The sequence below is a fragment of the Dicentrarchus labrax genome, unplaced genomic scaffold, assembly GCF_905237075.1.
Source record: "Dicentrarchus labrax unplaced genomic scaffold, dlabrax2021, whole genome shotgun sequence".
NCBI lineage: Eukaryota > Metazoa > Chordata > Actinopteri > Moronidae > Dicentrarchus > Dicentrarchus labrax.
The window spans coordinates 91141-117513 of record NW_026136773.1 but is presented as its reverse complement, the minus strand read 5'-3'; the positions used below and the strand labels follow the sequence as shown (position 1 = coordinate 117513).

General features: G+C 39.9%; 3 protein-coding genes across 6 annotated transcripts; all 3 read left to right on the top strand.

The window, feature by feature from the left end:
- Positions 1-2794: 2794 nt before the first annotated feature.
- LOC127359789 (septin-7-like) lies at positions 2795-14546 on the top strand. The gene is made up of 4 exons (XM_051393930.1): positions 2795-2846; positions 9514-9560; positions 10024-10143; positions 10380-14546. Exons 2-4 carry the CDS (start codon positions 9553-9555, stop codon positions 11617-11619), a joined length of 1368 nt encoding a protein of 455 aa, XP_051249890.1. The 5' UTR covers positions 2795-2846; positions 9514-9552; the 3' UTR covers positions 11620-14546.
- Positions 3048-8805, top strand: LOC127359787 (septin-1-like). 2 transcript variants are annotated; one of them, XR_007882850.1, is made up of 3 exons: positions 3048-5721; positions 6609-8148; positions 8643-8805. XR_007882850.1 is itself a non-coding variant. In XM_051393929.1 (2 exons), the coding sequence occupies exons 1-2, from the start codon at positions 5714-5716 to the stop codon at positions 7993-7995; spliced, it is 1395 nt and encodes a 464-aa protein (XP_051249889.1). In that variant the 5' UTR covers positions 3048-5713; the 3' UTR covers positions 7996-8805. The 2 variants fall into 2 exon arrangements, 1 of the variants encoding a protein (XP_051249889.1); XM_051393929.1 differs by having other exon boundaries at positions 6609-8805.
- A 1727-nt stretch (positions 14547-16273) lies between the features above and the next one.
- Positions 16274-25600, top strand: LOC127359785 (septin-4-like). 3 transcript variants are annotated; one of them, XR_007882849.1, is made up of 4 exons: positions 16274-16348; positions 21196-21250; positions 21779-23598; positions 23710-25600. XR_007882849.1 is itself a non-coding variant. In XM_051393926.1 (3 exons), exons 2-3 carry the CDS (start codon positions 21243-21245, stop codon positions 23355-23357), a joined length of 1587 nt encoding a protein of 528 aa, XP_051249886.1. In that variant the 5' UTR covers positions 16274-16348; positions 21196-21242; the 3' UTR covers positions 23358-25600. The 3 variants fall into 3 exon arrangements, 2 of the variants coding, with proteins under 2 accessions (XP_051249886.1, XP_051249887.1); XM_051393926.1 differs by having other exon boundaries at positions 21779-25600; XM_051393927.1 differs by lacking the exon at positions 16274-16348 and adding an exon at positions 16827-17072 and having other exon boundaries at positions 21779-25600.
- The last annotated feature ends 773 nt before the right edge of the window (positions 25601-26373 follow it).

Sequence of the window (26373 nt, the reverse complement as noted above, 5' to 3'; positions counted from 1 at the left end):
GTTGAAGACGAAAACTGTACAACTCTTGGACTTATACACACAGATAAAAAGGTGGTGTTATTTCCTTAAAGTCTGTCACTCTTTCCTGTTATGTACATGCAAACAATGGATTTCTTGGAACATGAACACATGTTGCCTGAATGTCTACTTAAGAAAGGTTATGTTAGGACATGAATGATACTATATATTCCCCCTATGGCGGTCACTATATCCCCACACAATCAATCAATGCAAGTGAGGGTGGAAAAACTTCAACTTGTTGGGGAAAATTCCCCCACGACCCCCAAAACACTTTCCTTAAGGGCGATCAGGTCTCTGCCTGCATTGATATACTATACATATACATATATTACATATATATTCATATATATATATATACAGTTAGGTCCATATACATTTGGACACTGACACAAGTTTTTTATTTTAGCTGTTTACCAAAACATATTCAAGATACAGTTATATAATCAATATGGGCTTAAAGTGCAGACTCTCAGCTTTAATTTGAGGGTATTCAGAGGATCCAGAGGTATCCAGATTGGAGGAAGCGTTTAGGAATTACAGCTCTTTAATATGCAGCCCCCTCTTTTTCAAGGGACCAAAGGTAATTGGACAATTAACTCAAAAGCTATTTCATGGGCTGCATGGGCTAGTCCCTCGTTAACCCATCATCAATTAAGCAGGTAAAAGGTCTGGAGTTGATTCCAGGTGTGGCAGTTGCATTTGGAAGCTGTTGCTGTGAACACACAACAAGTGGAAGTGAAACAGACCATCCTTAGACTGCAAAAAAAGAAGAAATCCATCAGAGAGATAGCGGAAATGTTAGGAGTGGCCAAATCAACAGTTTGTTTACATCCTGAGAAAAAAAGAGCGCACTGGTGAGCTCAGGAACTCAAAAAGGCCTGGACGTCCACAGAAAACAACAGTGGTGGCTGATCGCAGGATCCTTTCTATGGTGAAGAAAAACCCCTTCACAACATACACCCAAGTGTATGTATACTCTGGACCAAAATAACCCGAACCACTATCAAGAAATGAACAATAAAAAGTTATGTCAATAGTATTCCTAAAAACTAAACACAATATTCAAAGGAATAAAATCTCCTAACACACCACTATAAAACAGGTCGTAACAATAAACCAACAGACAAGGATGAAAATAAAAATGAGTCTAAAATATTAAAACAGGTAGACTACGTTAGTGCGTTCATAATTCCGTCTAAGCAAAACAGCAGTGGCAATCTGCGCTTGGTTGTACACCCGCTTCCAAATCTCTGCAAACATTTACATGCTTCACCAATCGTCTTTCCCAGAGGCCTGGCAGACACAGCACGGACCACACAGAGCGTCAATCTCGATCACCAGAACAGAACAGCGGTACCCAACCACACCATGCGGCAGCAGCAGCGGAAAGAGGAAGCTCGGAGCTGACCGGACCATTTATTCCCGGGTGGCTAAAGTGGTGACGCACGTCACATCAGGTGACGCACACGTTTGATAGGATATTTTTGTTCAACCCCTTGAATTAAACCTGAAAGTCTGCACTTCAATTGCATCTCAGTTGTTTAATTTCAAATCCAATGTGGTAGCAGGCAGAGCCCAAATCATAAAAATTATAATATAAATATTCAAAACATGTTGTAAATGTAATGTAAGCATGGATGTATAGGTCAAAATATAACTCAGTTCAAGAGTATACCCTTGGTTAACTTTGATACTTGAACACATTTGATACTTAATGATATAACATGATGTCAACACAAACTAACCTTAATCACCACCAAGCATATGCAAGTACCTCAGACACTGCAATCCATATCTCCCGACAATCCAGTTTCAGTGCTTGGAGATTTGAATCACTGTTTCCTTACGACTGTGAGAGACTTTCATCAATACGTCACATGCCCTAGCAGACTCAAAAAGACGCTCAACTGGTGTTGACTGATGTGATGATGTGCTTGATTTACATATATATGTCTATGTACGTGTACACGTCTCGTTCGGGTTTTAGTATTAGCCCATTCTACCCAGTCTCACGTCGAAGTCATCATATACCGCACAACTACTATCGAAGTCTGGTGATGTCGTATAAAGAGCGAGAAAGTCCACATATGGAGGTGGTGAGGTGCATGGATGGGTCAAACAAACAGGGCTTCAACCCAGGAGACTGCTGTTCACGTCCTGTGTGAAACCAAAAGTAAATGTTGAATTCTTTGAAGTTACATTTGTAAGTTTGCTTATAAAACATACTTAATTTGTGTGAGGTAGATAACTTACAATGTTTTCCTAACCCTAAGGAAGTATGTGTTCCTAAATCTAATCGAAGTGCAACCATTTCACATCGTTAACCACTCAAACTTTATTTTGAAAGTCGAACCCGACATTGCATATTTATCTGTATGTAGTCTAAATGTTATAATGTCAGACTGCATTGTAATGATTTATCTTACCAGACATAATAACTAAGCTAGTTGAATGCACACTTACTATATTGCTATAGGTTATTAACACCCCGTTAGGGTCGAACAAACTCTTTGACCCTTTTTGTCTCTCAGAACTTAGAATTACCTCACTGTTCAAAGGTGACATCAATAAAACAGATGGTGAAGGGAGAGGAGTTCTTTAAGATAAGACTTTATTGACACAATAAAGTTCAATTGATAAACAATAAGTAGTGTTCATTCATACAGCCCAGACAGTCTGTACTGTACTCAAGAGTTCACTGCAGTCTATAAAGACTGAGAACTTCTGTGAAATCAGGTGACCACAGAGCATCCACCCTCTCTGCTGATATAAAACTGCTCTGTTCTCTTCCTCCTCAGCATCAGAGCTTCCTGAAGCAACAACAGGTAAGAACACTTTGAAAAAGGAAAGATTAAATAGGCCATGAAAAGGAGTAAGAGTAACTTAAAGGCCACTATAAATATGAGACCTGGTTGTCAGTAATCAGTGGTGTTCATGTGGATGAGTGCAAGTGCAAGATGAGGTGTTGTGGATCTAAAAGTAAATTAACTGGCAAAAAAAGCAAAAGGTGCTGGCACTGGCAGGGATGAGACAGTCACACTGGAAGCTGGAGCTTTTATATCTCAGCTGTTTTGCTGATCATTCAAGTAGAAAGGGTGAATTTACCAGCGTGTTACCTCGCAAGACCAGGAGGCGCGGCAAGCAAAGCAGTGTATGCCAAAGACAACAACAATTTATCCATCATTCTATGAAATGTACAGTCTCTACAGAATAACACAGTTGCAAGCCCATGATTTCAACTTGAATTCAGAAATGCCTGTAAACTGGCAATCAAGGAGACATAGTTTGGTCTTGGTCTCTGAAGTGACCAAGTGATGGAGATTTTGATCACTGTTCCATGAAGACTCTGATAGGGTTAGGGTTAGACTAACCCTAACCCTAAACTTTTAACGTCACATGCCTAACCACACACAACAAGAAGTTCAACTGGTGTTAAAGTTCTGTCACCCGCTGTATGGGGCTGACCACAACTGTGTCCAGCTCATCTCACCTTCTGCCCTGCTTTGAGGAGAGGAAAAACCAACATCAAACGGACTAAGAAGAGGACGGAGCCTACAGGGCTGTTACATGTATGTTTAAGGAGTCCTGTACTGACATTAATGATCTCACTAATGTTGTCAGCTGTTACGTTTCCAACTGTAAGGACAATCCCTGAGCAGACTGTGAAAGTGTACTCAAATAGTAAGCCATTGGTCACAAAATCAGTTAATGTTGTTGTATAGAAAGAGGTGTGCATGGAAGAAATGATAGAGAGGGAGCTTGAGACCAACAACTTAAGTTCTGCCTCGGATGGTATAAAAACTATTGTAGTCACAAAGGCCAAAAGGAACTCTATGGTTGTGCTGAAGGGTTTTGGATGGGACATGCAGCTTGCACAGCACCTGAAGTCTGACACAATTTCACTATCAGAAGAGAGTAAGGGTGAATGGTTGCTTGTCCAAGGAGACGTCATCATCCGCAGGGTCTCCTCTGGGTTGTTTCTGTGGTATCCAAAGGCCTATAAATTTAAGTTACAGTTTGTTCAAGTGATATTTTTGTCAACATATGCAGTGTTAGTAAGACATGAGGTTCAACGTCGTAATTCTTACTATGAAATGTTTAGGCTAGGGGCCTCTCAATGGCCTCTGACCTTTATCTTAATAAATCCCCTATCTCCCTGTTTTATCTCACATATCTGTACTGGAACCAGATGTTTCTTTACTATTTTCTTGAATAAACAATAGATATTCATTTGGCTGGATGCTCTCCAAGCTCCGCGATGCTTGTATTGATGCTGAACTTTTTGTAACAAACCTTTAAATACAATTAAGACGGTGTCAGCGGACTTCTCTTCAACACATCTTCACATCATCGCTACTTAATATACAACATTTCCTTTCACCACTCCTCTACGTTCTTTATACTGATGATTGGCACAGTCAGCATAACAACTGATGCAGCATCAGATGCCTCTGCTTTTGTCAGTCTCCTCCACTCTGATGAAAATGATCATGGTCCTGTTGTAAATGGCTTTGTACACTGTTAAATGTGGCAAAAACGAAGGACATGTGCTATGATTTTAGGGTCCTCCGGGCATTACCATCCAGGGGAAGTTGTAGAAGTACCTGACAATAAGTTGAACTTAACCCTAACCCTAACTGTCATCACCATTTTAACATGTCTTGCAAAAAGGGACAGCAACAACTTTTCTGTCTTAGTAAACTGGCAAAGTTCCAGGTGGGTAAGACCCCCATGATCCGAGTCTGTTTTAACATTTACTCTTATTAAGGATTACTAAGGATTTAGTGGCATCTAATGGTCAGATGGCAGATAACTGACTGACTAACTGAGTACAGCTCAGCCTTTCAAGTGTGTAGAAGAAACTACTGTGGCCACTTGGGAAAAACTCAAAGGGCCCTATCTAGAGCCAGTGTTTGGTTTGTCCGTTCTGGGCTACCGTAGAAACATGGCGGTTCAACATGGCGGACTCCGCTGAGGAGGACCCTGACCCTCCGTAGATAAAAACATCTCATTCTAAGGTAACAAACACACAAAGTTTCTATATTGAGCTGATTATACAACAATGAAAACATATCTATGAATATATCTATAATATATATCCATTTTTGACAATAGATCGTCCTCAATGTTACACAGTGGAGTTTTAATAAGCTCCTGAGGACGTACTTGAAGACCGCTTGCGCTTATTTAATAATAATACATTTTATTTGTAAAGCACTTTTAATAAAAGAATCTTAAAGTGCTACAGAAACCAAGAAACAAAATAACAAAAAACACTAAGGGCAATAACACATTCAAATTTACACCAGCTGATTGGGAAACTCCCAGCACTCAGCCAACCAACTGTAACTTCATCAGTCGGTTAATCAGTCAGGGACAGACAGTTGTTCCCATTTATAGGGATGGTAAATAGCAGTGCTTTTTAATTTAACTAAATTAAACTGGTCACTACTGAGCTAGCATAGCACAGAGCCATGCCCACTTACCCACTTTTTATTTGATTATAAGATCTGTGTAAGGGAGGGCACATACTGAAGGGCAGTGTATTCATTTCACTTGTGATACAGTATATAATAATATCTTGTAGCAACTACATTACAGTTGACAGGAGGGGGAGGTTACTAACTTGTTTTTCTTTCATCCAGAGAACTAATAAGCTGCTCCATCCTCAAGTTCCTGTGAAACTGTTACAATGGCAAGGTAAGTAACTGACTTTATGTACCTTCTGTGTAATAAATTATGATGTTGATGGCCACCTGAAAAACTGGAGGATGGTTTACAATTTCTTTATGTAATTTTCACCTGGTCAGGTATTATCCCCAGTGATGGTGGAAGTATTCAGATCCTTTACCTGCATAAAAGTACTAATACGGCACTGTAAAAATACTGTAATATATATAAAACTCCTGAAAACCTTATTTTAGTGAAAGTCTTCCCTCTGATGTACTCCGGTTGCTAAAGTAGAGTAATTTCCCACTAGTTGTTGGCTCAGTCCCATCACTGTCATGATGCAGACTTTTGCTTGAAGAGGGTCTGGAATCCTCAGTGATATCTTTTTGGATCTTGTCTCTTTCACATGTGTTCTGATACATTTTTTGATAGCTCTCTTGGATGAATCTCTTCAGCTCTTCAATAGACCCACTTGCATCCTGATTGTTTGATCAGAGTTCAATCTGTCCTTATTTAAAAGCTTAGAGGCATACCATTCTGATGGATTGGATAATTTGGAACTGGTCCTCAACTGGAACTGGTTCTTGATTCCCATCCATAATCATGAATTAAAAACAACTTGCACAGCTAGGAATATTTGGGAAGGGTATGTAATGATCCTGATTGGAATGACTTTATTAATCCCCCTTAGGAGAAATTCAAAAAACACACAGCAGCATTTGGGAATATAGTGCAAAGATAAGAATATTACAAAATATAATATAAAATATAAAACTATAAATGAAAAATATATAGACTATGTGCAATGTGCAGTACAATGGTGTGCAAAATATTTTAAGCAATATGCAATGTCTAAAAGACAACATTCATTTATTGTTCAGTACTGTTTGAACTAATGTCTGACTTTTATTTTACAGGAACACCTCATACAAATATGATAACATCATCTCTAAAAGTGTTCAGATCCAATCAGGATCTCCTGCTGTCTACCAGCTGAAACCAAAGGAAGAGAAGACTGGAACTCTAACAAGAATGACTCTTGGTGAAAAAGATCTGAACAAGACAAACAGAACCATTTTACTTGTTGGTGAAACCGGAACAGGAAAATCTACTCTGATCAACGCTCTGGTCAACTACACCATGGGAGTGAAGTGGGAGGACAATGTCTGGTTTCAGATCGTAGAGGACGAGAAGAGAAGTCAGTCAGAAAGTCAGAGATCAGATGTGATCGTTTTTAAGATCTTTGGTTTTGAAGATAAAACTCTGCCCTACTCTCTGACCATCATCGATACTCCTGGATACGGAGATACCAGAGGGATTGAACAAGATGTCATCATCAGTCAAAGATTATTCAACTTGTTCCGCTCAGAGGACGGAGTCCATGAGATCAATGCAGTGGGTCTGGTGCTGAAAGCGACTGAGAATCGATTCAGTGACCGTCTGAGGTACATCTTTGATTCAGTTCTGTCTCTGTTTGGAAAAGATATGGAGAAGAACATTGTTGCCCTCCTCACTCACTCAGATGGAAGAACACCTAAAAATGCTCTGAAAGCCCTCGAGGCTGCAAACATTAAATGTGCCAGAAATGAAAAGAATCAGCCGGTTCACTTCCTGTTTGATAACTGCCAGAATGAAGACAGGACAGAGGACACAGAAGACCTTAAACATTTGCATAAAATAACAACGAAAGGACTGAGACAGTTCACAGACTTTCTGGAGAAAACTGCACCTCAAAATCTGGAGACAACTGTGGAGGTTCTGACTGAGCGAACTATACTGACAGCCTCCATCCAAAACCTAAGAGATAGAGTTGAGGAGATTGAATTCAAACAGAAAGAAATCCAACAGAGTCAGAAACTTCTACAGAAATACAAGAAAAATATGAAGAGGAATGAGAATTTTATTGAAAAAGTTGATGAGCCGTACAAAGATACAGAAACTATCAACGGAAGAGCTACCTGCTGTAAGGTCTGTCAGGAGAACTGTCACTATCCTGGATGCACAGTGGCCTGGAATCCAGAATGCTGTGAGGTCATGAAAGATGGCTGCTGCACTGTTTGTCCCGCGAGATGTCCTGTATCAGCTCATGTGAAAGAAAACTGGAGATTTGTAAACAGGACAAAGAAAGTTCAGAGGAATAAAGAAGAAATGAAAAAGAAGTATGAAGAGAACAAGGCAGAAAGTGAGAGCAAGTTGAGCCTTTTGGGAAACCTAAAAAAAAAACAGAAGATCTTCAGAAAGATAAAGATCAGTGGTTGGAAGAGTCCTTCCAGCATGTTGTCAAACTGGAGCAGATCGCCCTGAATGCTGATTCACTGTCCACTCTTGTCCACTTGGACTTCCTGATTGAGAAGATGAAGGAGAAAGGAGACACAGAGAAGGTCCAGAAACTGGAAGAGATGAAAAGTCGAGTGGATGAAGATAAAGGGATCAGTACAGGCCTGCGGTACATGTTTGGTAAATTAAGCAGCAGTTAAAGTGATGATGACAACAAGATCTGCACTGTTGATACAAATGTTTCACAAAAGGTTTTTTCATTCTATTTCTATGACATGTGATGTTGATGTTATAATTACATGAGAAAATTAAATTAAAATGTAATCATTGTTTAATGTTGCTGCTCAAATTTTAACAAACATCAATCGTATGTTACGTATTATTCTGTTGTTAGCTGTCTCTAGGTCAAGGCAGGTGTCTGAGGGTGACCGGACTTATGCTTTTTGGAATTTTGCTGATGTTGGCACAAGTCTCAGTAAACACACCAGGGGCATTTCTATATACAGTATATAAATATACATCTAAAGCATTTTTCCCATATGAATCAGTCTGTACAGAGGAACTGAACTCTGCAGTGTTGGAGCTGAATCTAACTTGCAGAATTCAGTGTTTTTGAAGAGTCATGTGATCGACTGTACTTTGGTTTGATTGATACTCTGGTTTCTTCATTTCAGATGACACAGGCTATGTGGAAACATCTGGATCCATTTATGTTGTACTTTATTGTTTAACAAGCCATATTTTTTGTGGTTGCAATGTATTGTTATTCCACATGAAATCATATTCTGATTGATGCAGTTTTCTATGAATTATAAATAAAAACTCTGTTTCATGAAATGAGTTTGCTCAGAGTGTCTTTACTGGATCATCAGCAGCTTTTGAGTGTGTTGAAGCTTATGCGGAATTTTGTCTAATAAACATCTGTTTCCCATTATTGTGATAGAATTTTCATAGTGTTTCCCACTTTATGCATTATGGAGGAGGGATCACATATGAAAATCAAGTAACTGAAATGCTGTGTTGACATTGCATAACACATCTGTCTATTCAGCACCCTGTCTCACTCCCTTTTTTTGTCAAACATTTCCGTTTAGTCAGTGTCCCGCCTCTTTAAAATATGACCCTGTAGGTATCCCTCTAGCGTCCTTACTGGATGCGGCCGCCGTCAGAGTCAGGTGATGTAGCTTAAAGAGCGAGAGAGTCTGCATATGAAGGAGGCGGGGTGCATGGCTGGCTCAAACACACCCAGGACTCTGCTGTTTGTGTCCTGTATGAAATCGAAAATAAACAGTTTGTTTTAAGTAACGTACCAAAGTTAACTGATGTAAGTTATGTGAGGTACATAATGTAACTTACATTCTTTTCCTAAATCTAACCAAGTAGTTTTTGTACCTAAACCTAACCAAAGTTGTAAATGATTGAATCTTGAACTTTGCTTTCTAAATAAAGTTATTATGATTTTACTTATGATACAGTTTTTAATAATGTCTAATAATACAGTTGACAGGAGGTGGAGTTTACTGACTTGTCTTTTCTTTCATCCAGATAACTGCTCCATCCTCAAGTCTCTGTGAAGCCGTTACTATGGCAATGTGAGTAAGATTTCTAACACAGTGATCATGTGGAAATAATACCTGACAATGTTCACCATCTGTGTAACCGATGACGTGAATGGCCACTTGACACAAAGTTATATTATCCTACATATACCATGGTCACATATCATCGCATTTGAAATATCAGTAGTCAGTTAACTTTCTACAGCTTCTCTGCTGATTTATTCTGAATGAAATATTTCTCCTTCAGTTCATTAAATATCTGCAGACATTTTAAGGCAGGACACACACTGTTCGGTGTTTACCTTAAAGACTAACTAAGCCACCAAACTATTTTGGTATTGCAATTTAATATTTGTTATATTATGTTGGCTGGTAGGGAGGCAGGTAATGAATGTGGTGGCAGAAGATCCTCAATCTCTCATCCTCTGTGTTGCTCTCTGTCTCCAGCACTTGCTCACTTGTCTGAATGTAATGAATTTGTACCTGTTTCTGCCAGCCTGACCTGCTTGTTTGACCTTCTGCCCATTTGTTGGACTTCCTGCCTGCAGCTTGTTGGATTTGTTTGCCTGTTTTGGACTGCCTTTCCAGTTTTTACCCTTGCCTGCTTCACTATTCGGTAAGCTTCCATTTTTGTACATAAACTGCATCAGCTCTGCGTCAGTTGTCTGTATTTGGGTTCTGTCTCTAAGATTGAAAAGGCATCTCATTCATGTAATTAGATAAACAATTAAATTGCGGCTCCTTGTTCATTAAGAATTGAAAATACGTTTTTTATTTAACTGTTTAAAGGCCCAGGTAGAGAAGCAAAATAAAAAGCTTTTAATTATTTTTTTAAATTTTTATTTTCTACAGGAACACCATGTACAAATATAACATCATCTATAAAAGTGTTCTGATCCAATCAGGATCTCCTGCTGTCTACCAGCTGAAACCAAAGAAAGAGAAGATTGGAACTATAACAAGAATGACGCTTGGTGAAAAAGATCTGAACAAGACAAACAGAACCATTTTACTTGTTGGTGAAACAGGAACAGGAAAATCTACTCTGATCAATGCTCTGGTCAACTACACCATGGGAGTGAAGTGGGAGGACGATGTCTGGTTTCAGATCGTAGAGGACGAGAAGAGAAGTCAGTCACAGAGTCAGACATCAGATGTGATCGTTTATGAAATTTTTTGTTTTGAAGGTAAAACTCTGCCCTACTCTCTGACCATCATCGATACTCCTGGATATGGAGATACCAGAGGGACTAAACAAGATGTCATCGTCAGTCAAAAATTATTTGACTTGTTCTGCTCAGAGGACGGAGTCCATGAGATCAATGCAGTGGGTCTGGTGCTGAAAGCGACTGAGAATCGACTCAGTGACCGTCTGAGGTACATCTTTGATTCAGTTCTGTCTCTGTTTGGAAAAGATATGGAGAAGAACATTGTTGCCCTCCTCACTCACTCAGATGGAAGAACACCTAAAAATGCTCTGAAAGCCCTCGGGGCTGCAAACATTAAATGTGCCAGAAATGAAAAGAATCAGCCGGTTCCCTTCCTGTTTGATAACTGCCAGCATGAAGACAGGACAGAGGACACAGAAGAACTTAAACATTCAGATAAAATAACGATAAATGGAATGAGTCAGTTCACAGACTTTCTAGAGAAAACTGCGTGTCCAAATCTGGAGACAACTGTGGATGTTCTGACTGAGCAAATACGACTGACAACCTCCATCCAAAACCTGCGAGACAGAGTTGAGTTGATTGAACTAAAACAGAGAGAGAGACAGCAAACTCAGGAAGTCCTTTTAGAAACTTTAGAAAAGGAAACAGAAGAACTTCAGAAAGCGAAAGATCAATGGTTGGAAGAGTCCTTCCAGCATGTTGTCAGACTGGAGCAGATCGCCCTGAATGCTGATTCACTGTCCACTCTTGTCCAATTGGACTTCCTGATTGAGAAGATGAAGGAGAAAGGAGACACAGAGAAGGTCCAGAAACTGGAAGAGATGAAAAGTCGAGTGGATGACGGCAGTCCTGGCAGCGTTGCAGTACAAACTAACAGCAGCCTGAAAAGAAGTAATGAAGTAGGTGGACAGCATGATTGAGAACAGACAGCTGTGTTCACTCTTCTTTTTTTTTTAAAGTTATTTTTTTGGCCTTTTGTTGGCTTTATTTTTAGAGACAGCTGTAGAGAGACAGGAAAGGTGGGAGGAGAGAGGGGATGACACGCAGCAAAGGACCGCAGGTCGGATTCCAACCTGGGCCGCTGCAGCAACTTTGTATATGGGTCGCCAGCTCTACCGACTGAGCTAACCAGCCGCCCATGTGTTCACTCTTTATAACAAAGTCAAAGAAGTGATTTTGTTTAGTCTGATTGAAACGGTCAGCTGGGCTTATTACAGGCCTGTGACTGCTACAAATACCAGGTTTTCTTCTTTTTTTAATTTAATTCATTGATTTCTGTCAGGATGAAAATAACAAAAAACATCAAAAATACTTTATTGATGGCAAATGGTTGCGTTACATTTGCTCAGACATTATAATAAAAAATGAAATAATAATAAGAACGTTGAAATATGTGCATTAAATTATATTAAACAATATATAGAAAATATAAAATCAGAGTGTGTAAAAATAAAGGTACAATATTATAATATAACAAAATATAGAATATCCAGTATATGTATAGACCATTATATAACAGTGGTTATTACATAAAACTCTGATGAATAAACAAAACGAATCATAACTAAATGTTTCTGAAATACATTACCGACCTAGCTTGATATAGTTGAGCTTTTTGTTATCTTGTTTTTTGTTTCAGATCCAATTTTATCTATTAAAATCTTCTAGTGCACCAAAATTATTTTACCATATTGTGGTTTATTTAAGTTCTTTACCATCTAAAGTTGAAGGGGTTGATGAGCTGAACCCTCCCAACACACCCTGCTCATATTCTGTCTCGTATAAAGAACTTTGAATTACCTCACTGGACTTCAAACAGTGTGACACCAATAAAACAGGTGGTGAAAGGAGTTCTTTAAGCCTTTATAGACACTTTGGGAGAGAAACAGGATTTGGGGGTAATAAAATAGATGTGCCCCTGGTCAAAAGGTTGAGTTTATGATAGGAAGAGCCAGGGGGAAGTCACACATCAAAGGACCATTTGGTGAGAGAGACCTGGATTTACAGGAGTAACATTTGCAAGACACACAGGGGGTTTCATTGTTTGTGATGTAATGAGATGCACTGAAATGTATATAAGGGAGAGCATTTTGGAAGTCGGGAGAGAACATCCATGACGTGACCTTCTCTCCATGCAGCATGAATTAAAGGGACTTGATTATCACACCGGCTTGAAAGTTCTTCAGAGATTTAGCACCTCTCAACTTTGGGAAGAATTTCCACGACAACACGATAAAGGTCCCAAGTCATCAAATACTGCACAACTGCCATCGAAGTCAGGTGATGTCGTATAAAGACAATAAAGCCATTTGAATTGAATTGAATTGAATTGAATTAAAGAGCGAGATAGTCCACATATGGAGCTGCTGTTCACGTCCTGTGTAAAACCAAAAGTAAATGTTGAATGCTTTGAAGTTACATATGTAAGTTAGCTTATGTAACATACTTAAGTTCAGTCAGGACCACTTGTCAAAATAACTTGTCAAAAAAAATTTACAAAGCAGAATGTTACATTTGACGATATGTCTCTGTTCTGGGACCTCCTTGCCCTTTTACGTGCCTACATGGAAAAGTTTAAGACAAGAAGAGCGGCAGCAGAGACCCCCCAGCATACAGAACAGAGTAAGCATTAATGGCAATCAGAAAATGACATTGATAAATTAGATACACCATAAAAGGAGGAGCTGGGGTGGAGGTGGGTTGCAAAAAGAAAGAGGCTTGTAGAGAAAGCAGCAAAGACAGGCAGGCTAAAGCAGCTTAAATAAGGCACCATGAATGATAATTGCCAATTGGATGCTTGAGGGAATCAGCTGAGCTGTCAGTTGACTTTGTATAGTTTTCCCATAGGAAGTTTAGGAGGAATCAGCTGAGCCATCAGCTGATGTGTGTTTACGCCTAGATGTGATCAGCTGATGTAGCTGGAATTGACAGCTGTTGGGATCCAAGGATACCTTTAAATAGGAACTTGTTCATTTGAAGTTTTTAACTGGACCAAAAGGGAAATGTTGGAATATGGCCACATGGGTTTTACACAAAGAAGATGGTCTTTCCTACAGCAGCCTGTATGTAAAAGTAAAGGCCTGATTGTAGTAGTCTTTCAGACAAAGGAATTCCCCTGCGGCCTTATTGTAAGTCTCTTCTACCTTCACTCCTGCTCACACACACCCACACCGGGTGATAAGTTCTGGACCTCGGCCTGACCTGCAGATGACGCATGACAATAGGATTATAGCATGGCACAAAGGCCTGCTTTTTCCTGCGATACCTGCACTGGCGGACATCGCACAGCAGAGACAGTTTTGGACTTCAGAACCATAATTCTGAACTCTTTTTCATCTCCATTGGACTGTTGGTAACGTACTGGGCATAGACAGACAACTTAACAGAGTTAACGGCTAAACAAGGACTGTTTAATTATTGTTAATGTCGCTGATGTGTTTTATTCAGGTTACTGTGGTATTGTGATGTTGATTTGATTAACTGAGGTTACTGTAGTAACTGTAGTCTTTGAGACAGTGCTAAGGTGATGTTAGTTTAATGCTTCACACAGACATCTTTGCATACACTTACTCCCTTTTTACGGCACTGTTAATCTAAGAATCACATACACACATATTCGGTCTAAGTACATACATGTGAAGAAGGATTCAAAACCTCCCGCCTCTCTATTTCTCTGTGTCTCTCAGGACACAGGACATATGCCTTTGATGACCCCCATAAACACACACACACACACACACACACACACACACACACACACACACTCTTTTTTTAAGTTGGATTGTATATTGTGTATTTTCCTCTGTTTGCTTTTATTATATCTGGTTAATAAATGTTTGTGTTTACATATGCTGGCCTATTTAATTTCGTACAAGAGTGAGTGATACCAACCTCTTCTATGTAGAACTCCAAAGCTCCCACTCTAGCTATTATTAATGATTTTGGTTGTAACTATTAATTTAATTATTAATCTGACTTCTGAATTAATAGTTTAGTGTAATTTTTATGAGACTAATCAATCGATTATTGGTTATCGTTCCCTTATTTAAGGCTGGTGCCCCGAGGAACTTTAATATTATTAAAGTCATTTTCTATTATCTTTTGATAATATAATTTTTGATAATCATTGATTGATTACACCAATACAGTTAGACCACTCTAACACCCTACGTCGTGGAGCCCGACACAGCTGAGCTTGACTTTGTGGCCTGCCTGAACTAACACTATGCTTAATTTGTGTGAGGTAGATAACATAACTTACAATGGAATGTACAACCTAATTGAAGTGCAACCATTTTACATCGTTAACCACTCAAACTTTATTCATTATTTATTTTTTAAAAGTATTTTTTGGGTGCTTTTGTTGCCTTTATGATAGAGATAGCTGAAGATAGACAGGAAAGGGGGCCAGAGAGAGGGGATGACACGCAGCAAAGGGCTGCAGGTTGGATTCGAACCCTGGGCCGCTCCAGCAAGGACTCAGCCTCGTACATGGGTCGTCAGCTCTACCTACTGAGCTAACCAGGTGTAGCGGTCGAGTACTCTCTCTCTTTTGCGTTGTGTGATGAATCAGGCAAACACTTTTACTTTTGGCACCAGCACGCCGTTTAATCTGATAACAACAGAAGCACATACGGTCTCTCACAGCCACTCTTCTAGTAATAAGCTCCAACATTGCTAAAACATAGAAACCATTAAATGAGCTAACTGTTAAACAAGCTACACCACGGAGATCAAAAGTTACATTTTAGCTAGCAAAACACACAACATGATGAGCCTTAATGACTCAAAAACATAGTAATATGATCACAGAAAAGTTTTACAATAATTTCGAAGATTCTCTCAAACATGTTAAATGGAAAAATATTACTTTCATCAAGAAAAACGAACTTATTTTATAGTATTTTTAGCGGAGCTTATTTACACATAACTTACCACGGAGACAGCATAGTGCAGACTGGTAATGACACACGGGTTGCACCGCTCAAGTCTGCACGGGCCCCAGCAGAGGGCGCTCATGTTACACACAGTCCCAGTGGATACTCATTAGAACTAATTATAAACAATATTTAAACAACTGATATAGTAAAATAAGGACATTCTATGCCAAGTGATGGCAAGTGGGATCATTAACTCCGTTACACAGGCGCCCCTAAACTTTATTTTAAAAGTCTAACTGGACATTGCATATTTATCTGAATGTAGTCTAAATGTTGTAATGTCAGTTTGCATTTTGATGATTTCTCTTACTACACATAATAACTAAGGTAGTTGAATCCACACTAACTATATTGCTATAGGTTATTAACACCCCATTAGGGTCGAACAAACTCTTTGACCCTTTTTGTCTCTCAGAACTTAGAATTACCTCGCTGTTCAAAGGTGACATCAATAAAACAGATGGTGAAGGGAGAGGAGTTCTTTAAGATAAGACTTTATTGACACAATAAAGTTCAATTGATAAACAATAAGTAGTGTTCATTCATACAGCCCAGACAGTCTGTACTGTACTCAAGAGTTCACTGCAGTCTATAAAGACTGAGAACTCCTGTGAAATCAGGTGACCACAGAGCATCCACCCTCTCTGCTGATATAAAACTGCTCTGTTCTCTTCCTCCTCAGCATCAGAGCTTCCTGAAGCAACAACAGGTAAGAACAAAACAGAACTATGAAATACTTTAAACTGTCAAGGTCAGGACACCAAATACAAACATATAAGAACAATGTATTTGACATAACTAATAACTGAACATGCTACGTTAAATTCATGTGTGTCATTCATATCTTATAACAAGATTCTTTTTAGAAAGTTGGATGCTAAGCAGCTGAAATAGATGAGCACAATATCTTTGAATAGTTTCAGTCTGGCCTCTGCGGGTTGCACTCAACAGAAATGACTTCTTAGAGTCTTGAATGATATCTTGGTGCATGGTGATGCAGGACAATGTTTAGACTTATTGGATCACAATCAGAATCAGAATTGTCTGCAGTCCTCTGGGCAAATGGCAGGGAGTCTTCATGTGTGGGAGACCACAGGATTTCCCCATTTCTTGATCTCCATGGAGAGGTGTCATCCTCCATTGCCTTTTCCTCTTCTTCCTCCTCCTCCTCTTCCTCCTCCGAGCTGCAGGGCCCCTCTGTGCCTGGTAGGAATTCCTCCCCTGATCCCTCCTGGCTCTCAGATGAATCCTCACTGCTGGTAACATCCACCTCAGTAACATACTGCTCACTCTCCCCAGAGGACTGCAAGACTGCAGCAAGAGCCTCCTCTAGTTCCAGGCTTCTCTTCATTGCTGTCTGCTGGAGAAATGACCAGCCAGACAAGGCTGCATCTTTGACTCAGAGGCAGAGCGGGTCGTCCATTAATCGGAAGGTTGTTGGTTGGTCAAAGTATCCTTGAGCAAGATACTGAACCCTGAATTGCTCCCGATGCTGTGCATCAGTTTGTGAATGTGTATGAATGTGTTAGTTTCTGTTCGATGGAGTTTGCCATTACTGAGTGAATGTGTGTGAAAGGGTAAACCTGGCTGTAGTATAGCCTCCTGCAACCCTGTGTCCTCATATGTGGACAAAGTTTTATAGTAAATAAAGTCCTGATGTCCTGATGAATAAGGTCCTACTAATCGTAAATAGCCAGGAGAAATTGAAAATGCACCCCAAACAAAAGCTCAGGTAAAAGCACTTTGAGTGGTCGGAAGACTAGAGTACAGATCCATTTACCAATTACCATTCCAACTATTCTCACACACTTCTAACATGCACCTGCATAAACAGCCTATACCAAGCATCCAACAGGAGAGAGGAGGCTCTCTCTTGATCAGGAAAAAACATAAACAGCTCATTTGGCCTTTGATTCGAATTTCTCTACCTCTCTCTCTCTCTCTCTCTCTCTCACACACACACACACACACACACACACACACACACACACACTATTTTATATCACTCCCAACATACCAAGATTTTTTCCATAAAGATTTTTTATGGTGTTCAGCTTTTTTATTGCATTTTGCAAGGTAATTCAATTTTTTTCAATTCAATTCAATTTTATTTGTATAGCGCCAATTCATTCACAGAAATTATCTCAGGACACTTTTCAAATAGAGCAGGTCTAGAAGACAACGGCAAGAATAAACTTCCTTTAAGAGGCAGAAACCTCGGACAGACCCCGACTCTAGGTTGGTGGGAGAGAGAGAGAGAGAGAGAGAGAGCGAGAGAGAGAGAGACAGACAGACAAAGGTGCACAGCATCATACCTAAAACCTGTTTTCCCTGTATTTTGGAGGTAGCGGCTTAGATTTATTAGGTATTCATGGGAAAAGCATTAAAATATGTCAGGATTACAGTATATCAAAAATATGTGGTTATAATGGGAGTCAATGTGTCCAAATCAGGCCAGAGGGTAAAGGGTGTAGGGATAGATGCAAATCTCCTGTTCTTTTTTTTTTTTTTTTTTAAGTTATTTTTTTGGCCTTTTATTGCCTTTATTTGATAGACACAGCTGAAGATAGACAGGAAAGGGGGACAGAGAGAGGGGATGACATGCAGCAAAGGGCCGCAGGTCAGACCCAAACCCTGGGCCGCTGCAGCAAGGACTCAGCCTCGGTACATGGGTTGCCAGCTCCACCCACTGAGCTATCCGGGCGCCTGCAAATCTCCTATTCTACACACCTTACAATAGAGGGGATTATAGAATTAAAAAAAGATTAATAACATACAAACCCTGGCCAAGTTTCATACAATTAGCCTTTAAACTGACCGATATATTGAGAATCAAATAAGCAGAATGTACACGTATGGTCCCCCAATGTGCCTCAAGGGTTAAGAGTCAGTGACAGTGGGGGATCTGGGCCTTGTTAATGAGTCCAGCTGCAGACGGAAAGAAACCGTTTTTGTGGCAAGGGGTTCTGGTCCTGATGGTCCGCAGCCTCCTGCCAGAGGGAAGTGTTACAAAGAGTTTGTGTCCGGGGTGGGAGGGGTCAGCCACAATCTTGCCTACACGCCTCAGGGTCCTAGAGACATACAGGTCCTGGAGGGATGGCAGATTGCAGCCGATCACCTTCTCAGCAGATCGAATGATACGCTGAGAACGCATACGTACCAGATGGTGATGGAAGAGGTGAGGATGGACTAGTCACTGAGTCCTGTGGTCCTTGGTTATTTGGGGACAGGGATGATGGTGGAGGCTTTGAAGCCGGTTAGCACATGACATGTCTCTAGTGAGGTGTTGAAGATGTGCGTCAACAGCTGGTCAGCACAGTGCTTCAGGTTGGATGGAGAGACTGAGTCTGGTTCGGCTGCTTTGAGGGGGTTCTGCCTCTTAAAGAGCCTGTTGACGTCTCTCTCTTGGAGACAGAGAGTCGTCTCTATGGTGGAGGAGGGAGGATTCACAGAGGTGTGGAGTTGTGAAGTGGCCCAGGCTCCTGCTGAGCTGGGGGAGGGGGAACTGGTGAGGTCAGCACTGCCTAGTTTGACAGTTTGATCTGAGTTTGGTGCCTTGAGCTGGATGGACTCAAGGCTCGTGTATACTTGCCGTTCCTGACCTGTCGCGCAACAACGTGACGTCAAAATGACGTAGATCTCGCTGGTGCGGTTGCGCGAGGTCGTGCACCACTCTTTTTTTTTCAGCGGAGCGCGCCAAAGCGGAAACAGGAAGATGGACGATCTGTACGATCTTTCAACGAAGGAACACAGAGATGCCCAGAGGTGCCAGAATTGGAAAAGAGGAGGCCATATGCCGGAAAATTTGGAAGAACCTCCGCTGCCGATTTGGAAAATAATGAAAAAAAAAAAAAATCTTCTTCTTCTAGTGCGTAGAAATAGCAAAGTCGGTAGCCTTTCCTCAGTAGCGACACCTCTGTTCAGGAGAAGACTGCAACTAGTGTCGCGACCACCACGCGCAAATATAAATAGCTACGGTGCTCCTGTGACGTCACATTGTCGCGACAGGTCGGCAACGGCGAGTATACCAAGCGCTTCACTGAGAATGACCTCTCAATCCTGAGGTAGCTACGAGGTAGTTGTTCCTCGATCCAGGATTTAAACACAGTGCTTTTGAGGTTTTGGTTCCTTAACTTTGGAACCTTCTCCCATTGGACTTAAGGTCTGTGGACACCTTTAAAGAGCAGCTCAAGACCCTTTTGTTTAGACTTGCCTTTGTGTAATTTTCCTTTGGGCCCAGGCAGCATAACGGAGCCCACGTTGTTGTAACTTGACTGTACGTTGTCCAATCAGTCAGTAACCTTTCCCTTTGTACCATTAGTGCGTGGGTAATACATGAAATACAACAATGATGACCATATTGACGGTGTAATTAAACTATAGTGTAATCTTACATTAAATGTCATTTAATTGATGTCACAATGAGAGAGTGCTACTGAGCTAGCCTAGCACAGAGCTATGCACCCTGACCAGACACTTCACAGACTTACTTTGTTGATCTGTGTAGGAGGCACTGATGGGCAGTAACGCGTTACTGTAATCCGATTACTTTTTTCAAGTAACGAGTAAAGTAAGGGATTACTACTGCAAAAACAGTAATTAGAATACTGTTACTTTCCTGCAAGCAGGCTGCGTTACTGCGTTACTTAACCGTGATTTTGTTTTGTGAGACTGTCAATGACGTATGAGCACCGCAACGTCAGTGGTAAACACTGACACGTGTGGTGATCAACAAAAGACAACATGGAGCGCGGGAGAGAGCGGCTACCACATCCAATTCTACCGGGCGAAGCTACGAGGCCCCCTCTCCTGCTAAACAGATGAAAATAGACTTAAGAGTGACAAGACTTAGTGCCGCTGAACTGAAGAAGCTTGTCGCTGGCTATATTGTCGAAGACATGTTGCTCATTTTCACAGTAGACTCGTTATGACGCATCCTAGAAAAAATACCGACCAAAAACGTTTTTTTGCTTGATGCAATGTGCATAAAGTTTAAAGATTGAAACTAATAAAACAAGTTTTAAAAAAGAGACTGTTTCATTTGATTCAATTGTAGATGATGGAATATGCAGAAAGAATAGAATTAGGCTGAAAGGTTTGTTGCTTTATAGCGTATTCAGGTTGTGCATCATGTTTTTGAAAAGTAACTTAGTAAAGTAACTAATTACTTTTGAAAATAAGTAATCAGTAAAGTAACTGGATTACTTTCTTGGAGAAGTAATTAGTAATCAGTAACTTATTACTATTTCCAAGTAACTTGACCAACACTGGTAGGAGGGCACAGATTGAAGGGTGCTGTTTCTTCACTCTTTAACATTTCACTTACAGTATGATGCAGTATCTAATAATATTGACTAAGAACAAGGTCTTGCTCATGGTGGTACTGTTGGGTCTCTGTAAATAATGTTATAAGGAGTACGATCTAGACCTGCTCTATTTGAAAAGTGTCCTGAGATAACACCTGTTGTGATTTGGCGCTATACAAATAAAATTGAATTGAATTTGAACAACATTGACAGGAGGTGGAAGTTACTGACTTGTTTTTCTTTCATCCAGAGAACTAATCAGCTGCTCCATCCTGAAGTTCCTGTGAAGCCGTTACCATGGCAATGTGAGTAATACTACTGTTTCTAACACAGTAAACATGTAGGAGTGATATTCGACAAGGTGCTGTAAACTGTATGATGGTCTGATTACTTTACAGTCTGATTACTTTACAGTCATCTAACGTTCACCTGGTCAAGTAACTGCTGCATAGACTGATCAGCCATAACATTATAACCACCCGCCTAATATTGTGTAGATCCCTTTTTCCTGCCAAAACAGTCCTGACCCATAACACATCCACTCAGACAGTATTTTGCTAGTGATAACGTTAGTGGATATGTTAGCTGGCTAGCTTGCCAAATTACATTAGAAAAATTTTGCTTATTTTAGCCAACAATAAATTCCATAAAAGTACAAAGCTAATGATTGCTTTCTACTAGCCAAGAGTGATACAAAGCAGGGACAGCCAACTTGCTAACTGTAAGCTAAGCTAAGCTGGTTGTGTGAAACACATGTGACATGTAGAGTGATTTTATGTCATTTCATTTAATGTTCAGTAGTTATTTTAACTCATATCTTTACTTTGCTACAGGAATAAAAACACGTCATTCAAATATGACTACATCATCTCTAAAAGTGATCTGGTCCAACCAGGATCTCCCGCTGTCTATCAACTGAAACCAAAGGAAGAGAATATTGGGCCTCTAAAAAGAATGACTGTTGGTAAAAAAGATCCTACCAAAACAAACAGAACCATTTTACTTGTTGGTGAAACCGGAACAGGAAAATCTACTCTGATCAACGCTCTGGTCAACTACACCATGGGAGTGGAGTGGGAGGACAATGTCTGGTTTCAGATCGTAGAGGACGAGAAGAGAAGTCAGACACAGAGTCAGACATCAGATGTGATCGTTTATGAGATCTTTGGTTTTGAAGATAAAACTCTGCCCTACTCTCTGACCATCATCGATACTCCTGGATATGGAGATACCAGAGGGACTGAAGAAGATGTCATTGTCAGTCAGAGATTATTTGACTTGTTCCGCTCAGAGGACGGAGTCCATGAGATCAATGCAGTGGGTCTGGTGCTGAAAGCGACTGAGAATCGACTCAGTGACCGTCTGAGGTACATCTTTGATTCGGCCGTGTCTCTGTTTGGAAAAGATGTGGAGAAGAACATAGTTGCCCTTCTCACTCACTCAGATGGAAGAACTCCTAAAAATGCTCTGAAAGCCCTCGAGGCTGCAAACATTAAATGTGCCAGAAATGAAAAGAATCAGCCGGTTCACTTCCTGTTTGATAACTGCCAGAATGAAGACAGGACAGAGGACACAGAAGACCTTAAACATTCGGATAAAATAACAACAAAAGGACTGAGACAGTTCACAGACTTTCTAGAGAAAACTGCACCTCAAAAGCTGGAGACAACTGTGGATGTTCTGACTGAGCGAACTATACTGACAGCCTCCATCCAAAACCTAAGAGATAGAGTTGAGTTGATTGAAAAAAAACAGGAAGAGATCCAACAGATTCAGGAAGTGCTGAAGAAAAATGAACAAGAGATGAAGAAGAATGAGAATTTTAAAATAAAAGTCAAGAAGCCATACAAAGATAAAGAAACTATCAACGGTAGAGCTGTCTGCTGTAATAAATGTGAGGAGAAATGTCACTATCCTGGATGTACAGTGGCTAGGGGTCCAGAATGCTGTAAGGTCATGAGATACAGCCGCTGCACTGTTTGTTCCGGGAGGTGTCATCACAAGGCTCATGTGAAAGAAAACTGGATCTATGTGAACAAGGTAAGGGAAGTTGAGGAAACTCTAGACGATGTGAAAAGGAAGTATGAAGAGAACAAGGCAGAAAGTGAGAGCAAGTTGAACCTTTTAGAAATTCTTCGAAAGAAAACAGAAGATCTTCAGAAAGATAAAGATAAATGGTTGGAAGAGTCCTTCCAGCATGTTGTCAGACTGGAGCAGATCGCCCTGAATACTGATTCACTGTCCACTCTTGTCCACTTGGACTTCCTGATTGAGAAGATGAAGGAGAAAGGAGACACAGAGAAGGTCCAGAAACTGGAAGAGATGAAAAGTCGAGTGGATGAAGGAACCAGAGCTGGAATGAGGTATGGCTTTGGTAAACTGTCAGCAGCAGTTAAATCGATGATGAAGTAGATGAAGAACATGACTGTGAGAAGACAGCTGTGTAAAAAACAAGATCTGCTGACTCGTTCTGGTTCTATGAATGTTCTTGTAATAACTACAGAAGAAGATTACAATGTAATCTCCTTTTAAATTTCAAATGTGTGATTCCTGGAAACAGCGCCCTCTGTGGTTTCATGTAAAATCACCAACAGTTAGTCACTGTACAGAAGAACATCAGTGCTGAATGAAGGATTCACATCCTGTACCTACTGTAAGTAAAAGTACTAATGCCACATTAAAAATGTTACTTAAATGTTCCATATGTGAGATTCTAATTCTGTGAGATTTAAGCATTATTTTGATGCATTAATCACTTTTTTAGTGCCAGTGAGTAAATGGAGTCCGCTAACGTCTACAAGCGACCGACACCCACCACAACACAGAGTCCAACACAGAGTCCAAAGTCAAAGCTAACATTACTGCAGAGCTTGTGGCAGATATATGTGACATATTGTCTGATTGGGCTGTTAGCTGGATAATGTTAGCTTACTTGCTAATAATGACCAATTGCTATTTAGCTAACATAGTAAAATACTGTCCGCTTTCTTCGTCCTGACTCCCGGATCTGATCTGACTGACTCACCGAGGGGGCCGGTGCTGGATAACGGAACCCCTAGTTTGATTTAGCCAACATTATACCACGATCTGGGTGAATACTGGACTCTCATTGGCTGCTGAGTGTCCATTGCTTCCTGATGTAGGACACATACTAAGTTCCAGTGAAACTTTCTGAATTAAGTCCTTCAGTGTCTCGTCCTGTGAACACCACAGGATGGCCACTGTGGCCCTCTGAGCTCACTGGTACTTCCTATCAGAGATCCTCCTACATGCCTTCCGCTAACTATCACTGTCAAATTATATTTACGTTTGTTGACCGTACGCAGCACTATTGACTTTGAATCTTGCTAGCGTAACGTTAGCTCTCTGAATGTAGGGAACTAGAAATTTTGCCTGTTGCCAAGTCGTATCTAAGGTTCATCCTATTTACTGGAGCAGTGAACAATGTTTCCATTACATTATGTGATGGTAATGATTTTTCCAGGTGAACCTCAGGTGGTACCATGGAAACGGAGTCATGGCTTGTAAAAAACGCTTTGATTGCAAAACACATGAAAATATGAAATAATGATCTTATTTTGTTTCTTTGGTAAGTGATGTATATAAGGGGGATAATGTCCTTCCAGGTGTCCATCATCAGTAACTGATGATTAATTCCCGATAATAGACACCTCGTCGGGCGATATCCCATAAATAATGTAGCGGTACAAAGCTAATGATTGCGTTCTACTGGCCGATGACAGCCACATCTAGAACCTTTAAGTTTAAGTAAGTGTAAAATGTACCTAAAGGTTTAGAAATATGACAGACTGCATCTAATGATTATTTTCTCATTATTGATGAAGTGAAACCTTCACAATGCTTGTTTTATCCAACCAATAACCCAAACCTCAAAATTATTACAAATACATTCAGATCATTACTATAAGCTGGAACCATGAAATGTTTTTACATTAAAAATGACTTATGATTATAAAAATAGTTGATGATGAATTTTCTGTCAATAAATGAACTGTCTGTTTCAGCTGTTCTTGTTTATTTTCATATGTTTAGTGTAAAAATATGAGTTTGTAAAGTAAGTGAAGCTTTTCTCTGCCATGTAAACAACTGGGACACAGCTAACAGCTCTGCCTTTAAATGGAGTGAGGACGCCCCCTGGTGGTCAATGTGTGGTACAACAGCTCCCTTACTCCCCTATATCACAGACTAAACACAGTGGGGTCCTGTTGTTTTCTGCTTTCTGAGGGATATTCCTCTTATTATCATGTGTTCTTCAGTATGATTCTGCTTTTGCTGAATAGATGTGTCTGATATATCCACCATGATATCACAATGTTTAAGCTGTTGGGAAACTAAATCCAAGTCAACTCATTATAAAGGAGTTGATCCTGGAGGGGGTTGATACTGTACCTCTTCCTGTGTCTTCTGTCAGCGGGATGTTTGTGTGGAGCACTTTAAGGAGGAGAAAGGAAGAGAAGAAAGGTCCAATAACACGTGCAGTGAACTCATGAACATCCTGTTGTTGGCTCCAGTTAATGTGTGTTATCTCAAAGTGCTCCAAGAACTGAGGACAGACTGCCTCTCCTCACTCACATCTGTGTAATGCTGATGATGGCTCTCGCTTGCAACCAATAAAGATCCACTGAGAATCTGAACATTGTGTCAGCTGCTAGTTTTCACTTTACTTAAGTCTGTTTGTGATGTTAGTCTGGTGGAGTTTCAGTAAACCTTCCACTGGATCATTTGATCTATAAAGCTTGCAGGTTGTAGAAAGTCCTCTTTACTAATAGATGATATTATTTGGTTTCATGTACATGGAGAACATAAAGCTGTATATATATATATATATTATATATATATATATATATATTGTATATTATATTATATATATTGTATATTATATATACATTATAGGCCTATATATACACATATATCAGGGCTCCTGTCAGTGGGAGGGTATATCAGGCAGACAGTGAACAGAGTTGACAGATAGATAGAAATACTTAATTTATCCCTGAAGTAGCTGATTAAGAGTCAGTTATTATTAGAAAGTCTTATTGCAGTCTGTATGGACCCTTAGAGCAGCAGGGTTGAATGAGTCTGTTGCTGAAGCTGCTCTTTAGATGTGTGATGTGTTAGAAGCAGGAAAAATGGGGAGCGTGAGGATCTGATCCACTTTGACGAGAATCACATTGTGTTGGAAGAACATCTGCAGCTCTTGTGGGGGACAGTGGAGTCAACTGTAACAACAAAGTAAACTTACTAATAATAATAACAATAATAATAATAATAATAATAATAATAATAATAATAATAATAGTAATAATAATAATAATAATAGTAATAATAAAATATAATAATAGTAATAATAATAATAATAATAATAATAGTAATAATAATAATAATAATAATAATAGTAATAATAATA